Source organism: Dermacentor silvarum, unplaced genomic scaffold, assembly GCF_013339745.2.
Source record: "Dermacentor silvarum isolate Dsil-2018 unplaced genomic scaffold, BIME_Dsil_1.4 Seq14678, whole genome shotgun sequence".
NCBI classification, from domain to species: domain Eukaryota; kingdom Metazoa; phylum Arthropoda; class Arachnida; order Ixodida; family Ixodidae; genus Dermacentor; species Dermacentor silvarum.
Genome location: NW_023605754.1, coordinates 17,679 through 36,517, shown reverse-complemented (window position 1 = coordinate 36,517; position 18,839 = coordinate 17,679). Strand labels below are relative to the sequence as shown.

Here is an 18,839-nt window from a genome sequence, read left to right as displayed (position 1 = left end):
ATGAATTTTGTATGTGAGAGAGAATGCAAATACATTCGTGATAATTGTGCATTGATACCAATTGACACGCTTATGCCAGCAGATGAGCAAAATGCTACCGGTTCTGCTCGCTTTGGTTAAACACAGCGTCGCAGGATGTTTTCAGCACAGTGCTTTTGCTTGCATCTATATACGCCTCCAAGTAATGCGGTATGCGTCGCTGCGAGCAGTAAAATTACTTCTGTTTCGAAGCGTCAAGGCAACACTACTTCGAGCACTTAACTGTTTATTCGTTAGGTGGTGTGACATATATAAAATCTCGTCATTATTTTATAAAGTCCGGGTCCTCTCTCTCTCTCACTCACTTCACCGCTCCGTATACAGATAAAAACGAATAGAAGCGAAAGAAACAAAAAGAACATTTCGAGAGTCACGCAGCAGGGAGGTATGCGTTTTCATGACGGTGAGCCGAGACGATGAGACGTGCCTCCTCCGCACTGAAGCTGTAATATAAGCCCACCCGCTGTATCTGGCGAACAGATATGCATATCTGCACTCTGCAGCACGGTTGAGCTGTGAATACAGCACAGACTCTGCAGTTTGTCCAAGAGCATGTGATCAACAGAAAGAAAAGAAAGAAAGAAAGAAGAAAGAAGAAGAGAAAGAAAGAAAGAAAGAAAGAAAGAAGAAAGAAAAGAAAGAAAGAAAGAAAGAAGAAAGAAGAAAGAAAGAAAGAAAGAAAGAAAGACGCGAGCGACCTTCGGTTGTATGCCTGCAGATAGAAGAGTTGGTCTGCAACTATAGCAAGGAAGGCACACGCGGACTGCTCACATTTATACAAAAGTTTGAAACGTCTCATGAAAAGTAAGCGAAGTTCTCGCAGTTCTTTATACATATGTATAAGAACTATATGTGTGCTTTTTGAAAATTCGAATTTCACTGCATTTAATTTTTATTTCCACTGGGCATCTACCCTTTCAATGCATATTAAACTGAAAAAAAAAGATAAATAGACAAGAAACAGATAGATTATTGGAATCGACGTCACGGAAATGCCCTTTCGTTTTGAATAAATCTGCAGCACTAACAGTGTGAAAATTCTTTCACATAATATATGTATGCATCTACTAATATTATATGGTACCGTGTGTTATTCAAAACGGGGGCCAATTTGTTTTAAAAAGGGGGCACGAGAGACGACGATGGGGCCAACGGTGTTTTGTTAGTAGTCGCCTTGCGCACACTATATTTTGTATTTTAATTGATGAACCAATTAGTAAATATCAATTCCCTAAATTTATAAGTTATTGCCTAATTATGTAAGCTCGAACGTCAAATTGTGCATCCCATTAGAAAACATCATACTCAACAGTTTCTAGCTGTCTACATCTTCCCTAGTTATTTGTCCCGCTTTTCAAAGTTGTGGCGTAAAACTCGCAAAAGAATGCGCACTGAAAGAATACCGCGTAACATTTCTATCAGAATTCTGTTTTTACCTGTTCTGGTTTTCTTCCAACGTAACAGTATAACATTGCTTTTTTTTTTTTTTTTCCCAAGCTTGCACATCAAATTTCAATTAATTCTTTCTTGTGTATTTGATATGCCCATAATAGGTCTGGAAAAGGTTGGTATGTTGACTATCTGTACATTGGTTTATGAACTAGCGCTGTCAATAAAACAAAATAATGTGATTCAATCGTGCGTTTGACGAAAAACGTAGAATGAGGTGACACGAACAATGTACCGAGCTCGTTCACTACCACCCAGCTGTCATACTCTAAAACGTGCAGCAATAATAATGTTGCCTAATTAGCATCATGTCTTCAATATTACTTTGTTTTTATTATTTCTAAATGAACGGAATGCCACGCGCACTCCCACGAACACACACACACACGCATTCCTGGGTCATTTTTGCGCGCACATATAATAACAAATTATAATTCCAAGATGTATGAAAAAATAAAATTCTCGAGGCTGTTAGTCTCACTTACGCCATTATACATCAGGGAACTAAGAAATGAACTGATCGAAAGCTATTTATGAGGAGCCGTGAAGGTTATTACCTCATAATTTATCGATTCCACTTCACTGCCACAACAATTGTGTTTAAAATTTCGCGCTAGCGAAACCGAAACAAGCTCAGAGGGCGCCCGCGGCGGGAAAGCGGCAGAGGAAAGGGTACACGTACGCGCTTTCCACTGGGCTTCTCGTAGCCGCATTTTACTTTTATTTTTCTCTGCGTTGGTCGGCGTTGTGCGTGTTTGTGTATGTGTAGGTGGTTTTGCGCGGTGGCCCGTACCGTCCGTCAAAAACAGTCCGACGCACGCTGAAAAGGAATGGCTCTGGCGTGTTGTTTGCATGACCGGCGTGATTTCCGCGCCGTAATGAACCTGCTCTAACGGTCCACATTACAATAGGTGTTGAGCATATATACACCCCACGATCGGCGTGCTGCGTTGGTCGCGGCGCTCGTTGAGAGACAGTGCTGCTATGGTGCGCTTAGTACCTGTTTGTTTACTTCGGTGGCTGTCAGCGCAAGCGGATCTTTAATTTCTTTTTGGAACGACCCAGCGGCAGCATGACACGGGCGCTATGATACGCCTGCGGTTCGGGACTACCATCTTACAAGTTCGAAGATCGGCGGCCTGCATCGGTGCCGCCTGTGTCCTCGTGTGCTTCGGAGCCGTCTACATCTACTTCAGCAGGCTCCTACCGAGCTCTACTGGCATGGCAGGATGGCCTCCAGGCAAGGTACGGACGATCTTCTTTTACTTTTTGGTAATAGTCAACGTCGCTGCAGCACGTTGGACCTACTGGCCTAGAAAGTGGAATGCGCTCGTCTCGGGTCCCACGTATACTCATTCACCTTTGATCCCGGTCTTCCGACCGCGAACACTGCTTTCGTATCGCATATGCACAGAATTCGCGTATGATAGCGTAGTGTTTGATCGACTGTTCATGCTTTTAAAGTGGGTCACGTATGTCGGCAAGATTTGTTCCTCTTTAATAACATGAAACGAGATACGTAGGGTTTGTGTTGATGCCAGCGAGCGTTACGCCTGGTGGTGTTTCGAGTTTTGTACGGCCAGCTTTTCAAAAGCGATTAAAGTTCCTATCAGAAAAGAAAGAAAAAGGCCGGGATTGTAGAGGGTTATGCGAAGCAGTTTTATTCTTCCTGTGGGGTCAGGTAGGCTGCACTACTTGCTGCACTGAAATCCTTATCACTCTGAAGCGCAAACCCAAAGTGCTCAACAATTTCCGTTAGCATCGTTGTTCTCTTGGTGCCATTTTCATTTTGTTGCGGCTCCTCTGCGTTAGATGGGCACAGTTAACTACCTAATAGTCATTGACCATGCGTCACCATAATTAGTTATAAAGATCTCGCCTGTGGCTTGATGGCTTCATCTACACCATTCTGTTTCTATGTTTGCTTGGCCCAGAGTCACTCATATAGTTGAAGAGCAAGAGCAAAGAAAATAAATAATTAAATAATAAAGCAGCAAGACAAGCATGCTTTCCCCCCCTCAATTTGCTGCACAGGTGTTTGGACAGCAGCTTAGTAGGCTGCGCTTTAATGACTAACTGTGCGCAAAATATTACGTTTGATTGTACGAAAGCGAACTTGGGGGCCAGTTTTGTTAGTGCGCTTGACTTCACTGCTCACAGATCCCTTCTGTGCCACTAACCTAACCGCATGGCAATGACCCACCTTAAATTCACATCAAATTTTATTTTGCTTCAGCAGCACTTCAAATATTATGTAAGACAGCAATGAAGCTTTGCTGTGAGCATAAGCAAGCTCCAGTGGCAATAACAAAGCCCAATTGCACTATTATGTACTGTTTATTCTGTTAATACACCTTGAATGTTGTCTTACATAAAATTTGTATTCTGCAATTCAGGCACACTTAACTAGTGATAAAAAGATGTAGCATAAGAACAAGAAGCACACAGGACACGTTGCCTCTCACCACAAAAGAGTGTTCTTATCTTAGAAATAACCTGCTTATTGACTTGTTCCAATAGCTTCTGTGCTAACGAAAAGGATTAGAAAAGAATGTAATATTGCTCTTTGCGTCTAGATTCTATGCATCCCATAATTTAGATGTTCTAGCATGGTAAAGATGCAGTCCACGTCTAGTGTGGTGTCCTGTGTTTTATGAGTGCATTTCTAGTGTAGTTAAATATGCCTGAATTGTGGGACAGCACCAACTAGCTCAACTTTCTTCTATACTTGAAATTGTAGAACTGCAGGAGGGATGTGATGAGTGCACTATTTTTATCTGTACAAACTGGGCCATCCCTTACTTTGTTCAGGTGATGGTAGTAATATCAATTTGTTTTCTTTGATGCTTAGATAAATGCCTCATATTGTGTAATGGTGCCTTATTTTCATACACTAGTCAGCAGCTTGCTAAATGCCTCGTAGCATTCAAAATGCTTTGCTGGTGATAAAGTGCAGCTTTGAGTTTCATTGCCATTTCTGCACAATGCTGCTGACACATGATGAATACGTCTTCCAGGCTCTAACTTGCACTGGTATTTTCTTTAGTGGTCTTGTATTTTAAGAGGTGAGAGTTAATGTCACTAATAGTGAGGACTCTGCAAGTCTATACAGTGACCTGCCTTTTTATTCTGACGACCTTAAAAGAAGCATTATGTTTACCACTCTATTGCTTTTACTTAAATCTGCAACAAGATTGTGCTTTTTGACACACAATTTAACAAAGCACTTGGCATCATTTCTTGCATGGTCCGTCTGCACTTGGTAGCCAACAGATAGCAAAGCAAATCGCTGTCTCAGCAGTAGCTTGTTTCTTCAATGGTGATGCGCATATGACTGTTTGTTCCTTTCATCTATTTTTTTTTTTTTTTTTGCTGGACAAAGCAGGAAAGCAAGGATGGCAAGTGTTTTATAGAACAATGCAAACCAGGAAGTTTGATCTTGTTGCTTAATTTGTGGACAGTCGAACCCAAATATAACGAACCTGGGTAAAGAAAATTATTCTCTATACTGAACACATGAAACTTACTTTCCGACACTCACATAAAATAACTCCCTATTGGACATATCAAACTCGAGACGTCCGCTGCCATTGCTATGAAGTGCTTGCATGCCACGAACTCAGCATTCAGGGAAGTTATTATTCTTATTATTATTTCTTTTTTGCAGAGAAGATTTGAAGCTTGCAATGCTCAACCATGCCTGGTGTGATGTCCCTTTAGGCATTATATGTAACTGTTTCTACATGCTGTAACTGTTTCTACCTCAATTGCACTGAAACCCAGCACAGAATGGAGACTGCATTGCCACACCCTGGGAGGAACTTGGTCGGCTTTCCAATGCAGTGCTCGAAGGATTTTCCTTGGAATTGAGGGAAAAAGAGCAGGCCTAAACAACCTTGCACACTGAGAATGTTGTATTTGTTGATGCTAAAGGGTGGGTGGGGGGGGACAATTAATGGCACAGGCACACATTGCAGCCTTATACACATAGTTTCGTTTTCAATAAATAGATTCCTTTCTTGCTTCTTTACACTGCTGAAGATGACAAATTCGTATATAGCAAATGTTTCACAAGAGTCCGTTTCAGTTTATAGGCAAGTTTGTGTATATCGAATAACTTGATATAGCAAACTATTTATTGCAACAGGCATAATATGCCAGGCTCTTCGATTATACTCGCCTCACCTGCCCCTTAATGTTCACTTCTATGTAACATAATCAGTATAACTGAAAGGCCAGTAAGGCAGACGAAGCTGTGACATGTTGGCATGCAATTTGTGTATGCACCTTAGCCTGTCAGCAAAAAGTTCTCTATGTTTCTTTGTTGAATTTGCCAGTGGGTTCAATTTGGCATCTGGGTTGTCTGCTAGCTACTATAATGGTGATAGCCACACTACGGATCACAGATAAGTTTTCATAGTGCCTTCCTTCAGTTGGTCAGTCGGTTGGCCTAACATAGCAAGATGTTTTAGAAAAAAAATATATTCTTGTACCTTACGAAATTCAACTCATGACTTTTCGTTACAAGCAGGTGTTCTACAATGCCATTTACATTGAAGTCACTGAATAATAGGTGTATGTTACGCAACTCGCCACATGTGTAGCAAGACATTTAGGTGCACCACCTTATGTGAGCTTTGTGGATGGCTATAGCCTAGCATTTCGAACCCCGAGTCCCTATTCTGCTCCTGCATCTGCAATGGATGCACATAATCTACCTTGGACATGCCGAGCGACAAAGACTGTCTATGACTACTATGGGCTGTTAGGAACTGACCAACGTGATCAAGTGCTGGCTAATGGACAATGCATTCCATGAGTTCTTCTTGCGGTATTCTGCATGAAACAGGCCTTCTTATTTTGATATAATTTCATTCTATTGTGCCATGTGGCAACCAATGCAAAAAGAAGAAAAAAAAACAAAGTTAAATTCTTTTGGTCATAGTTAAAGCCAGCAAATTTGTGAGTGCAGCCAGATTCCTTGTGATGTGTGAAAGAATGTATGAACAGTAATATGATGTTCAACACATTGTAAATGAATCCTGAACCACATTGTGAAGTGCTTGTGTAAATGTTTGCATTATTAATGCAAACGGCAGGTACTACCCTTAGCTATCACCATTACGTCTTATTCACTCTCAAAAGCAGTCTTGTACTTTTTTCAGAAGAACAGCTTTCTTAGGCTCGTCCAAGGTGTGCATTGCTGGTTGGATGCACATAGTGTTTTTGCTTGTGTAAATGTACAGGTCATGCTTAATACACTGGGATGTTTTTTTTTTTTATTATTATTTACACTATACAGGATTGCCAAGAATCACCTGCGGCAGGATACTGCAGTTGTAGTCCGTGAGCTGGATACTCGAAGAGGCCGACATTACTTGTAATATAGATCAAAGTGCATATAAATGAAAAAAAAAATTACTTATTAAGTTTTCAACTAGTTACTTCAAACACATATTGCAATTTACGGATTGTAGCTGGCGACATTGCAATGAGCACACACTTCAAATGAATTCATGGGATGACACTGTTCCAGCTTGACATTTTAGGATGACACCAGTTCATCTGATATGGTTAGCTTTACCTGTTCAAGTTTGTGTGTATTGCACGAGACACTAAACTTTTTTTTTCTGGTTGCCCACTGGGGTGCTATTCTGGACCACTGTCTGGACGCTGTCAAATTCCTCCATGTGGCCAAATTTGCCTTGTTGGCATTTTGAGCCAAGCAGAGGCCACTTGTTAGCAAATAAGAGCTGACAAGATGCCATATTTACAATATGGCCCAATTTTAGTGTTGAGAATTAGCACCCTTACATTTATGCCTTGATAAAGCTGTGGTTTTAAAAACAAAGCTTTCTTTGCCTTGACTTTCAGCAAGCTTTGCCTAATGTGAATTTGTTCAAGTGCATTGTATCTTTTTGGCCTGTAACGGTTCTGTGTTATCATAACTTCAGGTGGACATGGCCGCCCTGGAGCAGAGGCTTCAGCGGCTGGAGAAAGAGCTTCGCAACAACCACGTAATGCTGAACCCAGATCCGGGACACAGTTCGCAATTTCCTCACTGGTGGCCCTGGTCTGGGCTGGAAGGGCGTCCCCAAGGCCCACCAGCACTGCAGAATGTATCACGGACAGCCATCGCGCTATCACCAGCCGACTGCGCCTTTTGCAGCTCCCTCCTGCCAGTATCGACTACAATGTGAGTCTTGCCAAGTCTACAAAATGCCTTGAAACCTTCAGCACCTGTTCTTACAGCTGTTTTCCACTATTATGCCCAGTGAAAAGCCAACTGCAACAAAATTCACACTGGCTAAATTAGTTTATTGGGGAGCTGTCTACACTATTGAAGCAATCTTAACAAAGCTGCAGGGCTGATAATATATAATTTTCTTAATAGCCTTGAAGCAGCACCTAAGCTGATGATACATGCACCTGATGGTAAGCGGATATGACGCAAATCCCAGCATGTCGCCTCTGAGATTTTTCAGCACCTTACTGGCAGCTGCAGGCAACTCTTAATCTCGGAGGTCCTGCCAATTCTCTATCATGCGTCACTTCAGGCAAGCAGTAATGACAGCGTTTTTTTTTTTTTTTTTTCTTAAGGTTCGGTGTCGAAAATGTCTATTTTCACCAGCTTTTCATGACTCATCTACTCATATTTGAAACATAACATTTTGCATGGAGGTTGCTCTATATCTGCACTATCTGAAACTAAGATTTTTACACAATCCTAAATTTCGTTGCAGTTAGTTTTTAAGCTGTATTTAAACAGCCGATATCACTGTTTCAGTCTGCAGATGGGCATTGTATCCCTCAGCTGCACCGAATATCACACTGCAAGCGGATAGTCTGCATTGCTGTTTCGCATGGGGTAGTTCACTGTCACTGAGATATGGCACATTCTTCCACAGAAACAATTGGTGATTCGGTTTTCCTTGTGAATCCAGCTTTATCAGTACGATAAACTTCAACTTATTGTTTCTTCGGTCTTCTCGGCTCTTTGCCTCTGACATCATTCATTCTCAGGGATTTTTCATCAGCTTTCTGTGGGTCAGTCTCATTTTGGTACAATGTTTTTCACATTGCATTCTTAACAGTGCAGTTGTACTAGGTCTGTCCCAAATACTATGCAGCGAGTCAGCAAAAAAAAAATGCGAGAGTGTACTGGCGCCACTCTCTTACTTGAGAGGGCCTGGTTGACCTCTAGTACACGCCGGGCTGCTGTATGGACAAGGCTGAAATTGATGCATGTACTTTTTGTGCAAGCCATTTTTAGTCTTTGTTGAAAGAAGATCGACAGACAGATGAAACAAAGGATCAGCATCAAATTTCTTGGGAATTGGGCAAGAATGGTGCAGAAATCCACCAAATGTTGCAAAAGGCCTATAGAAAGGATGCCCTAAACTTAAGGAAGAACTATGTTTTAGTGGGTGCTGGGTTTTGCGGAAAGCCCGTGAGGGGCCCCAAGGATGATGAAAGATCAGATCACTTCTCCACCTCTTCCGAAGATGAAAACCATGTGTTTGTTCTCTGTGCTCAGTAACTGCCGAATGACTGTTATAATGATATCAGAAGCACTTGGTTGGGAAAGTCGTCTGTTCACCAGATTCTGACTGAAAATTTGGAAATGGAAAAGGTTTTTACCACGATGGGGGTGGGCGGAGGCTGGAACTGTTGACTCCTGAGCAGAAGTTGCAATGAAAAGAATGTTGTATCAGTTTGAAAAAGTTCAGATGACAGTAATGAATTCTTGCAAAGAGTTGCACCGGTAGAAACCTGGGATTTATGAATCCACCATCAAGTGAAGTCCCAGAGCAAGAGTGTAAAAAGAAAGACGAGCCAAGGGCACGGAAGAACAAAGCAAAAATCAAAGCCATGTTGCTAGAGATTCTACTGTCATCAAATTGTGCACCACTATTTGTGCCTGATGTCAAACTGTCAATGTAGCTTGCTACATGGAGGTCCTGAAGCAGCTGAAAAGTTGTGTATGCCATGTCTGACCAAATTTGGTGAGAGAGGGGCACTGGATTCCGCACCACGATAATGCCTCTGCGCACTCTGCATTGATAATGCATGAGTTTTTGGCATGCAGTTCCATCACTTTGCTGAAACATCCATCCTGCTCGCTGGATTTAACCCCTTGCAACTTTTTCGTTTGGTTTGTTTGTTTGTTCGTTCGTTCGTTCGTTCGTTCGTTCGTTTGTTCTTCAATTGCAAACTGATGCTCCAGGGTTGGCATTTCGGGGATGTGATGTCAATTAAAAAGGAAACCACATCACAGCTGAAGCACTTCAACAGTTGCCACCCTTCAAGACCTGCATTTTGATGTTCTGACACATTCTCCTTACGTACAGGATATCAAACCAAGTGGTTATCACATGTTTAGACTGCTCAAGGACGCACTGGAGAAAAACATTTTTTGCAGATGAAGAGGTACACTGAGCGGTGCATAACTAGTTGCACAGCCAAACAGTTTTTATTGCGATAGCAATTATATGGACACTCCAAGTGATTTTCTGCCCTCATATAGAGTCCAGCGGCGATGAAATCATCGCCGCGCACCCTATGCTGTATGTGTGCAAGGGACGCGTGCTTTCACGGGGAGCGAACGCATGGCGGAGAGCAAACGCGACTTCTTCCATCGCGCCAAAGGCTGTGGGGGTAGGGGAGGGAGGGGAGGCAACGTTTAGCTGCGGCACCAAATGCGTATTTATATAAAAGCATTGCGAGGCGAGAAGGTGGTAAAGACTTCCAACGCTGCTCGATGAGTGTCCCATTCTGATCTCATTGAAAACCTCCGAGCCGCCCCCAGAGGCACCGGCTACACCGCGCGCATTCAGTGCGAACGCCGGCAAAACGCCGACGGCGTCAACAACAGTTCTGCGCTTTGCTGGTGCTGCTGCACATCCAAGTTTATACAGCTAATAAAACTACTATCCTTACTGCATATAGCTCTCTACTAATTTGCTATCGCAATTGATGCTTCGCCTTTCGGGTGAAACTGCAACATTTTTTTCGTTTTCCACGGGAATGTAGGCACTTTGCAAGTGTTGCGAACTTGTATAGAGTGTGAGAAAAATTATGTAGGAAAATGATGTTAAATTTTTTTCGTTCACTCAGTTCAATATTTAAAAAATAATTTAACATTTTCTGTTGACTGACTCTCATACTTTGATGAATGCATGTAGGAAGGCAGAGTGGCAAAGCAATTTTATTTTAATGCATAATGGATCACTGGATAGCATTGTGGAGCACCCTGCACACATGATTGCATGGAGTTGGAGCACAGATCCACTGTGTATGAATTTTTAAGCCATTCACACATGCACAGATTTGGGGTTCTTTACTTGAACATTTATTTTACCTGGCTGTGTACTATTGTGCCGTGCATTATCAATATGTGTCCAAGCAAGCCATCATGTACATATTTATTGTTTTGCTTTCCCACCAGGTGTATGACCTATATGAGAAGATAGCATTCGACAACCCAGATGGCGGGGTGTGGAAACAAGGTTGGAAACTTGAGTATGAGGAGTCAATGTGGACGAAAGACCGGAAACTTAGGGTGTTTGTAGTCCCTCATTCCACAAATCCAGGTAAGAAACTGAAGTTCATAATGGTGCTATTATTTGCTAAAGGGCAGATCCAGTGTTTCTTTTTGAGGTACACTGAGGTGTCAGAAAAACTTTCACCACATGTACTTTTCTGTGTACTGATCATTCATGCATAACTAAACAGTGGTGGGAGTTGTTTGTGTCACTAATTATTCATCAGTTGTTATTGTGTTTGCAAAATTTGTCATTTACATTGCACTAGTTGATTTGTTCCCATGAAATGTATGTTAAAAGCTAAAATTATTAGGTAATAATGCTGTTGTCATTTGGAGAACTGATAATGATAAATTAGCTCCAAGATTAATAGTACAAGGGGTTTGGGATGAGGGGTTCATTTGAGGACATCTTTTTCAAGAGCTATGTACCTCCAATGTTTCCTGTGTTGGTTGCACTGCCGAATTGGTAGCTTCAAAGGCGAGTAGCACCAGATAAGCTCTGGTAATTCTCTGAAACGCTGTAAGCTGCTGTATAGGGGGGACTGCTTTGGGCTAGTTGGTAACAATTCTACTTCCTACCATTAACAACAGTATCAATTCGACTTCCTACCATTGAAACCAGCTGAAGGTTTGCACTTGTGTCTGTCGTTTCTAGTCCTCGTTTCAAGTGGTGCGCAAATAGCATTTATCATGAACTCCTGTATTGGATACAGTAGTACATGCTGCATGTCAGTTTCTATTAGCCAAGCAGGTGCTAGAAGGTGTCACTTGTTGCTGTACAATTTTAATGCTCCAATTGTGGAGCATATAAAGTAATTTGCAGCAGTTTATAGAGCATTACCTTCTCCCAGGTTCAATGGACAATCTGGGAACACTGTGCCGCCATAGATGCACTGACATCTGCTTGCACTTGGTATTTAGTTCTTTTGTGGCACCCATGCTCCATGCTTTCACAGTCAACTGGAAATTAACGTCTGCATGCAATTGATGCTGTTTGTGTTGAAAGTTTAAAGATCACACAGCATGTTACAGTAAATTATGGTGCGAATGAAACTACCGGACAGAAAAGAGCATCTGTAATGCTCTTTCCCTTTTGGTCATATATATGGTTTCGCGTCTTTTGCACCATGATAAGTATGAACCAAATAGCCCAGCAACAATTAGTGATATGTGAAAGCAACTGCATCTATATCACACAGCGAGTCATCGGTAGCAGTGCTGGCAAACCAAAAGTCATTCTTGGTTTCTATACATTTCTGTCACCATATTGAGCATTCAAGCACCGTCATAGTGGCAGAAGTACGCATAGCTGGATTGGTGTGACGATGATTTACTGATGGTTATAGTTTGTCTGTTGTTCTCGTAGGCTGGCTTAAGACATTTGATAAGTATTACCTGGACCAAACGCGACACATATTGGACAATATGGCCACTAAGCTCGGTGTGGACAAACGGCGGCGTTTCATCTGGGCCGAGACTTCCTACCTCTCTCACTGGTTTGACCAACAAAGTGAGGACATCAAGTCCAAAGTGCGGGGGTAAGCATGGCACTCTGAATGGTTAGATAAACACTAGTTTTTGTGGTCTAGTCTAAAAAGCATGTCTTTCTTTTGTCTTCTTGATTTTAAATTAATAGATGATGTGCCTTGTAGGCCCTTAACACCTTTTACTTTTTTTCGTGTGCAAGAGTACAAACATCTTGGGTATTATATGCGTGCTTTCTTCTTGTAGGGCAGATTTAGTGAGAAATTGTGCAGGAGCTTCCCATTTTGTCACACTGCAGGACAAGGAAATTGTATGCTGTGCCAAGATAATTCACTTGGATCACTCCAGCTGGTCCTCTGCTGTCCCTTACTGCTCTTCCATTCGCTTAGTATTGTTCTGTTCAGTGTTGATCAAATAAACTTTTGTTATTCCAAGCCAATGTGTGCCATAACAAGGAATATTTTAAAAAGTTGTTTGCAGATTCTTGTCGATGCACTGGAATTGCATTACTAATGGAAAGTCCAGTTTGAGGGATGCATTGAAAAAGAAATATGGCAAAATATGTAATATATTTCGCTTTCTTTTGCCGTTTAGTGTTCCGTGTTCATTACCACAAGAGCTCATTTGCTCATTCTGCGCGGTGTTCCAGCTGCCTGACTTGACAGCTGCGTAATATTGTCATGTAGTCAAGAGTTCGACGAAAGTTCGTCTGGTGAGTAACATGATGATGATGAAGAAATTGCGGTCACTGACCAAGTGAAGGTGAAAATAACACGTTTCGGGACCCGTTCGGGTCCCGACATGTCTGTGTTATTTTCACCTTGGCTTGGTCAGTGACCGCAATTTCTTCATCGTAATATAGTCATGTGTTAGTCTGACACTGTATTTGTGTTGTAGCTGTTGCTGGCATTTGGTACTGTGTGTGCAATATTTTTTGCAGTTATGTGCAGTCTGGCCAACTGGAGATCGTTACGGGTGGCTGGGTGATGAATGACGAAGCCAACACGCACGTGTTTGCAATGCTGGAACAGATGGTTGAGGGACATCAATGGGTGGAGCGAAACCTAGGTAAAGTACCATGCAGGGAAGATGTAATGTGTACAGTCATGGACACTCCATGTTTGAAATTGTGTGGGACACAGAAATGCCTTCATAAGACAACTGCTGAAGCAACGTGAATGAAATTTGTTGCATGTCTGAGTAAAACTGTAATTACAGTGACTGTCAAGAGCAGATTTTTTGTTGGAGACTCTCAAAAGTTTTAAAAGAAGTGACAGAAATTATCACATTTAAAAAAAGTTTGGAGTGTCAGTGCAGAAACCTGTGGCTCCACAGCAAACGGCAGCATCATACTTCTGCAAGCTGCACCTCAAAATAACTTGCACTGTACATGAAATTGTTACTTTGTACATTTGAGTTGGGTAATGTGCCACATATTTTTCTGCTTTGATTACCCCATTAATATTCATGCCTTATTTATTCCTTAACTGATATGCTCAAGCATCTTCAATGTCTTAATGCTACTTTTTTTCCAGTTGATACATCCTTTATAGTATTTCTGATAGTGCACCGCTGTCTCAACCCATAAAGGTGAAGCACTATTCAACGTAAAGAAAATTTTTTTAGGGGTGAAGCACCTTAGGGCCGAGCCTGTCCCCCCCTCGTAGTAGTAGTCGTCGTCCATAGCTGTGGTTTGCATGGAGTCCGCTAGGGGCGCTGCGGTGCACAAGGGCTACATAAGCTATAGAGGGCTATATTATATAGGGCTATATATGTATATAGTATATGTACGCGAAGCTCCGGCTTCCGGAGAACACTTCTGGCGTTTTGCCGCCGCTTCCTGCGCTCTCGCCGCCTCTGGGTCCGCTTGCTGGCGTCGCCGTGCCGCTGCTCTGATCACAAGGCAGTCTTAATGAAGGCAAAACAAGGTCCGCACCTCAATACCATTACGACCAATAAAACAACATTCTATATACTGTACACATGTGCTGTCACTCATTTGCATGTTCGAGTGGGCAATGTACGGGGGATTCACAGTTACCCGAATGATCCCCCGATGCTTCGCCCACTCATCATCATTCACTTCGTGGATATGCGGTGTTCTTTTTTTTTTTTTTTTTAACTTGTTCACCTTCATTTCTGGCATTTTGTACATTCATAAAAAGAAAAAACTAATGAAATCTTATTTCAGTAAAAAAAGTTGTCGCAGTTTCACCCGAAAGGCGAAGCATCAATGCGATAAGCACTTATAGAGAGCTATACGGAGTAAGGATAGTAGTTTTGGCACTGTACAAACTTGGACATGCAGCAGCACCGGCAACACACAGCACTGTTGTCGACGCCGTCGGCGTTTTGCCCGCGTTTCGCACAAAATGCGCGGCGTTGGTGACTGTTGCGGAGCCTCTGATATAAATAGGCACTTGGTGCCGCAGCTAAACGTCGCCTCCTTCCTGCCTCCCCCCCCTCCCACGGCCTTTCGTGCGTCAGAAGAAGGCGCGTTTGCTCTACATATGGTGATTGTAAAGGAGGGAAGAGACGCCTACTTCTGCAGCCCTTAAGGGAGCACGGCACAGAACGCGCGTTTGTTCTCCGCCGTGCGTTCACTCCCGTGAAAAGCGCGCGTCCCTCGCGCCTTTCACTCGCACATACACAGGTTCGGCGGCGCGCGGCGACGATTTCATCTCCATTGACGTCATACGGAACCTCACGGTGCCGACGGCAGAAATCTGCTTTGGAGTGTCCATATAATTGCTATCGCAATAAAATACTTAGGGTTTTCTGAAAATTCATTCCAGCATATCAATAATACTACTATGGGCTTTGCTAAGTTTCCTGCACTTCAATCAGAATTTGAGGTATTAAGCTCAATGCGGCAAAAAATACATGGGGCCTTGTGGGTTACATATTACAATATTCTAGTAGCTGGGAGTTAGGTTATGTTGCTCTCTTGATGTACTTTCTTATAAGTAATCCGCACCATAGACCTTACTTGGTACAGCCTTTGTCAAAAATGGGCTATGCCTTCATCCGCACCATAGACCTTACTTGGTACAGCCTTGTCAAAAATGGGCTATGCCTTCACTGTATACATTGTTTGGCTATGTGGTGTGGTTCCTGTGGTAGCACTCTGACACTCCAGACCTTGGATGGCTAGAACGAGAGTTCTTTCCATTCCCCAGGCCATTGTAACTTATAGCATACCACAGGAACCCCCTTAAATAGCCTGTAAACGGCCTGGCGGCTGCAGGCAACATAGCCCGTACACTTTTCACAAAGATTGTACAGGTATACGTGGTGTGTAGCTTTATTTTTCTGTTCCCACCTCCATGTGATGCGAGAAACAGTCTATAGTTTAAGAAAATGAAACCAAGAAAGTGAACCTTCATTGCTGGTTGACGCAGCCTCTGTTTGCTGGCAGGAGCTGTTACACACTCCAGGTGGGCACTGGGAGACATAGATGCACAGCATCGTATGAGCTAGCTGCATTTTAGTGCACTAGGTGTACACACTGAGTGCATTTTGTTGTTACACAGAGAGAGAAATATTCTTAATAGGTGCTGTACTGGTGTTGTACGCGACTAGGGGCATAGGTGTTAAGTAATGGGTTCACAGTGCTTTTATTTTGTCTTGTTTGAAACACAGGGTGCGGCCCAGAAATGGTTGGGCAATTGATCCTTTGGCCTTCTTCCACAATGCCATACCTTCTCAAGCGAATGGGTTTCACCAACATGGTGGTGCAGAGAGTCCACTACTCGGTGAGAAGTATCTGGCTCGGCAGAGAGCGCTTGAGTTCATCTGGCGTCAACCTTGGGTGTGTATCTTTCCCATATGATTATTACATGAGAAGGCTTCCTTGTACTTAGTGTGCCCATTGCGTTGCGATCTTTAAATAATGAGTCATACTAAGCAGCATTTCTTGATCATTAAGGCTGCAGAATTTTTTTTTTTTTTTTTGCACAGTAGGTTTACTCTGAGAATCTTTAGCATGTTAATTGTTTTTTTTAGCATCCTGTCGGCACATTTTGCTTCCCAGGTATTGTTCATGATAGCCGAAATGTTAAACAAGATAGTACGGACGAGTGGGAATTGAGGCTTGCACGATGTGCTAGTAATTTCATCCAAGTGCTGTGAACATAATCTCTCTCTCAAAAACATGGAATTTATTGCAGCCAAACATTTCATTTGTGTGCACTGGAAAGCTGCAAAGTGTGTGAGCCATGGTTCAGCTACTAGTGCTGTAAACTATATAAGCAGTTCTGAATGTGACAAATTCACAGGAAGATGGAGGCTTGAAGTTATGAGCATGGTCCAACAAGAAATTTTGCTGGAGCCAACGTTTCAACAAGGGGAATTGTCTTCGTCAAAAGGACTTGTCTAATTGACAAGTCCCCTTGTCGAAATGTTGGCTCCAGCAACATTCCTTGTTTGACCACTGTTCATCAATATAAGCTGTTCTGGTCACTTGAGTTTTTTCCATTTTCTTTTTCTTTTTTTAATTGTTTGGTGGCTAGTGCTGTGCCCAAGTAAAAAAAACACTGTTTTGAGTTTGTGAGGTGGTAATATTGTAACACTAAGCCTGCTTATGCCAGTTCAGTCTAAACGTCCTTGCATGTAATGCTCCTTTGCAGCATTGTCAATGTGGCTAGTAAAGGCATTACCAAAATTGGGCAAACAGGCATCAAGTAGCCTTCTACCTCTTTGTTGTCAAAACTAAAGAGAATTTTTTTATATCTCATTTTACAAACATGATAGCTGATAGTCAGCTGTCCACCATTTCAATAATGGTTGGTACACATAGGTTAGTATAGTTTGCTTCAGAACTACCATTTGCTTTTATTAGTTGTCAAGCATGCACTAATGCATTCGTGTTGTGTCTTGCTCAAATGTACCCACCCCTTCTAATTCCCTTTGGGTCCTGAGGCTAGTTAAGTAACTAAATGGAACTCAAGTAAATTTGTTACACCGGCTGGCCTTATTTGCTCTCACCACCAGCTCCCTTTCGTTCATTGCTCTAAGTATCAAACAAGTGGCAAGCAGCTGCCCTGTTGTGATACTTTTCTTCCTCTACCTTGGGTACAGATCAGAACAAGACAACCGACATCCTGTGCCACATGATGCCATTCTACAGCTACGATGTGCCACATACGTGTGGACCTGACCCCAAGATCTGCTGCCAGTTCGACTTCAAACGACTTCCGGGCAATAAGATCAACTGTCCCTGGAAAGTGCCCCCTGTGGCCATCACTGACCACAATGTTGCTGATCGGTAAGTTTCTTATTTTCTTTCTCTCCTGCTTTGTGCTGCCTATGTTTTACACTGTCTGTGGGCCTTCTTATGACAGGAACATAATTTCAATTGATTAGAAGGTGCAAACACAGAACAACATTTGAATGACCAACCTCCAGTTTCCTGCGGATTTGTTGACCCTCAGAAAAATTTAAAGGGACACTAAAGTAAAATATCAAGTCTATTTAGATTGATAGGTTGTTAGCCTAAAAGTCTATAATTGTTTTCTGGGTGCCAATATGTGACTTTGTTGCCTAGATAATTGCCACCGAAGGTTCCACTGCTGCTCCTCTATTTGAATTGCACCGCATTGCTCATGTAACATCTCTCTCTGCCGCTCTGTGAATCAGTCAGTGCTGATGTCGCATGACAGCTACCATAGTCCAAAGTAGCTCATGTCACTCTGGTTATTCATTTTCGTTAATTTCTCGCTTACAAAAGCTCTGCTCCCACTGCAATTGATGAATTCAGTACAGAAAAATATTTCAATCTAGCTAGGCTTAATATTTTCATTTAGGGTCTCTTTAAGCCAGAAATTCCTTGTGTGGAATTTTTGGCTTAAAGTTTAAAGCACTGGCTTTTTCATGGTTGTGGAGGAGTAGGCTGGATTCATTGAAATGATACTATTATGGCTTTGTTTCTTGATAATGGTGATACCATCCTTCATTAAAAGTTATTGGCCACTTTACAAGGTAATGAACAAGATGCTCAAAGCTTTTCAAAATGAACTACATGTCCACTGTATGTTACAATTTGTCAGTGTTGAATCATTTCAGCACATATTCGACTGATAGCTACCATATCCATAACTGCTTGAAGATATTAACTACAGTACACTCTTCGGATACTTTTGCTAAATTTAATGCTTTAGACAATATCTTGACACCTTGTCAAAGTCGCAATGTAAACTAAGGCGTTTTTGGGGTTATATCAAAGGCCTCTCAGATATTACCACATTATGATCCTAAATTTTCTCAGATGGAATTTACTACTCTGTTTCTAAATATGGTCTTTGATGAAAACTTCTCATTC

At 42.2% G+C, this 18,839-nt stretch overlaps 1 protein-coding gene across 1 annotated transcript in view; it reads left to right on the top strand.

The window, feature by feature from the left end:
* Nucleotides 1-2,501: 2,501 nt before the first annotated feature.
* Nucleotides 2,502-18,839, top strand: part of LOC119434655 (alpha-mannosidase 2x-like) — a gene marked incomplete at its 3' end in the record, with an annotated part of 32,308 nt that continues 15,970 nt past the window's right edge. The window contains exons 1-8 of the mRNA XM_049659545.1: nt 2,502-2,733; nt 7,443-7,607; nt 7,658-7,684; nt 10,937-11,081; nt 12,402-12,573; nt 13,461-13,694; nt 16,163-16,275; nt 17,600-17,786. Coding sequence (XP_049515502.1) covers nt 2,575-2,733; nt 7,443-7,607; nt 7,658-7,684; nt 10,937-11,081; nt 12,402-12,573; nt 13,461-13,694; nt 16,163-16,275; nt 17,600-17,786 — 1,202 coding nt within the window. The remainder of the gene's footprint in view (nt 2,734-7,442; nt 7,608-7,657; nt 7,685-10,936; nt 11,082-12,401; nt 12,574-13,460; nt 13,695-16,162; nt 16,276-17,599; nt 17,787-18,839) is intronic.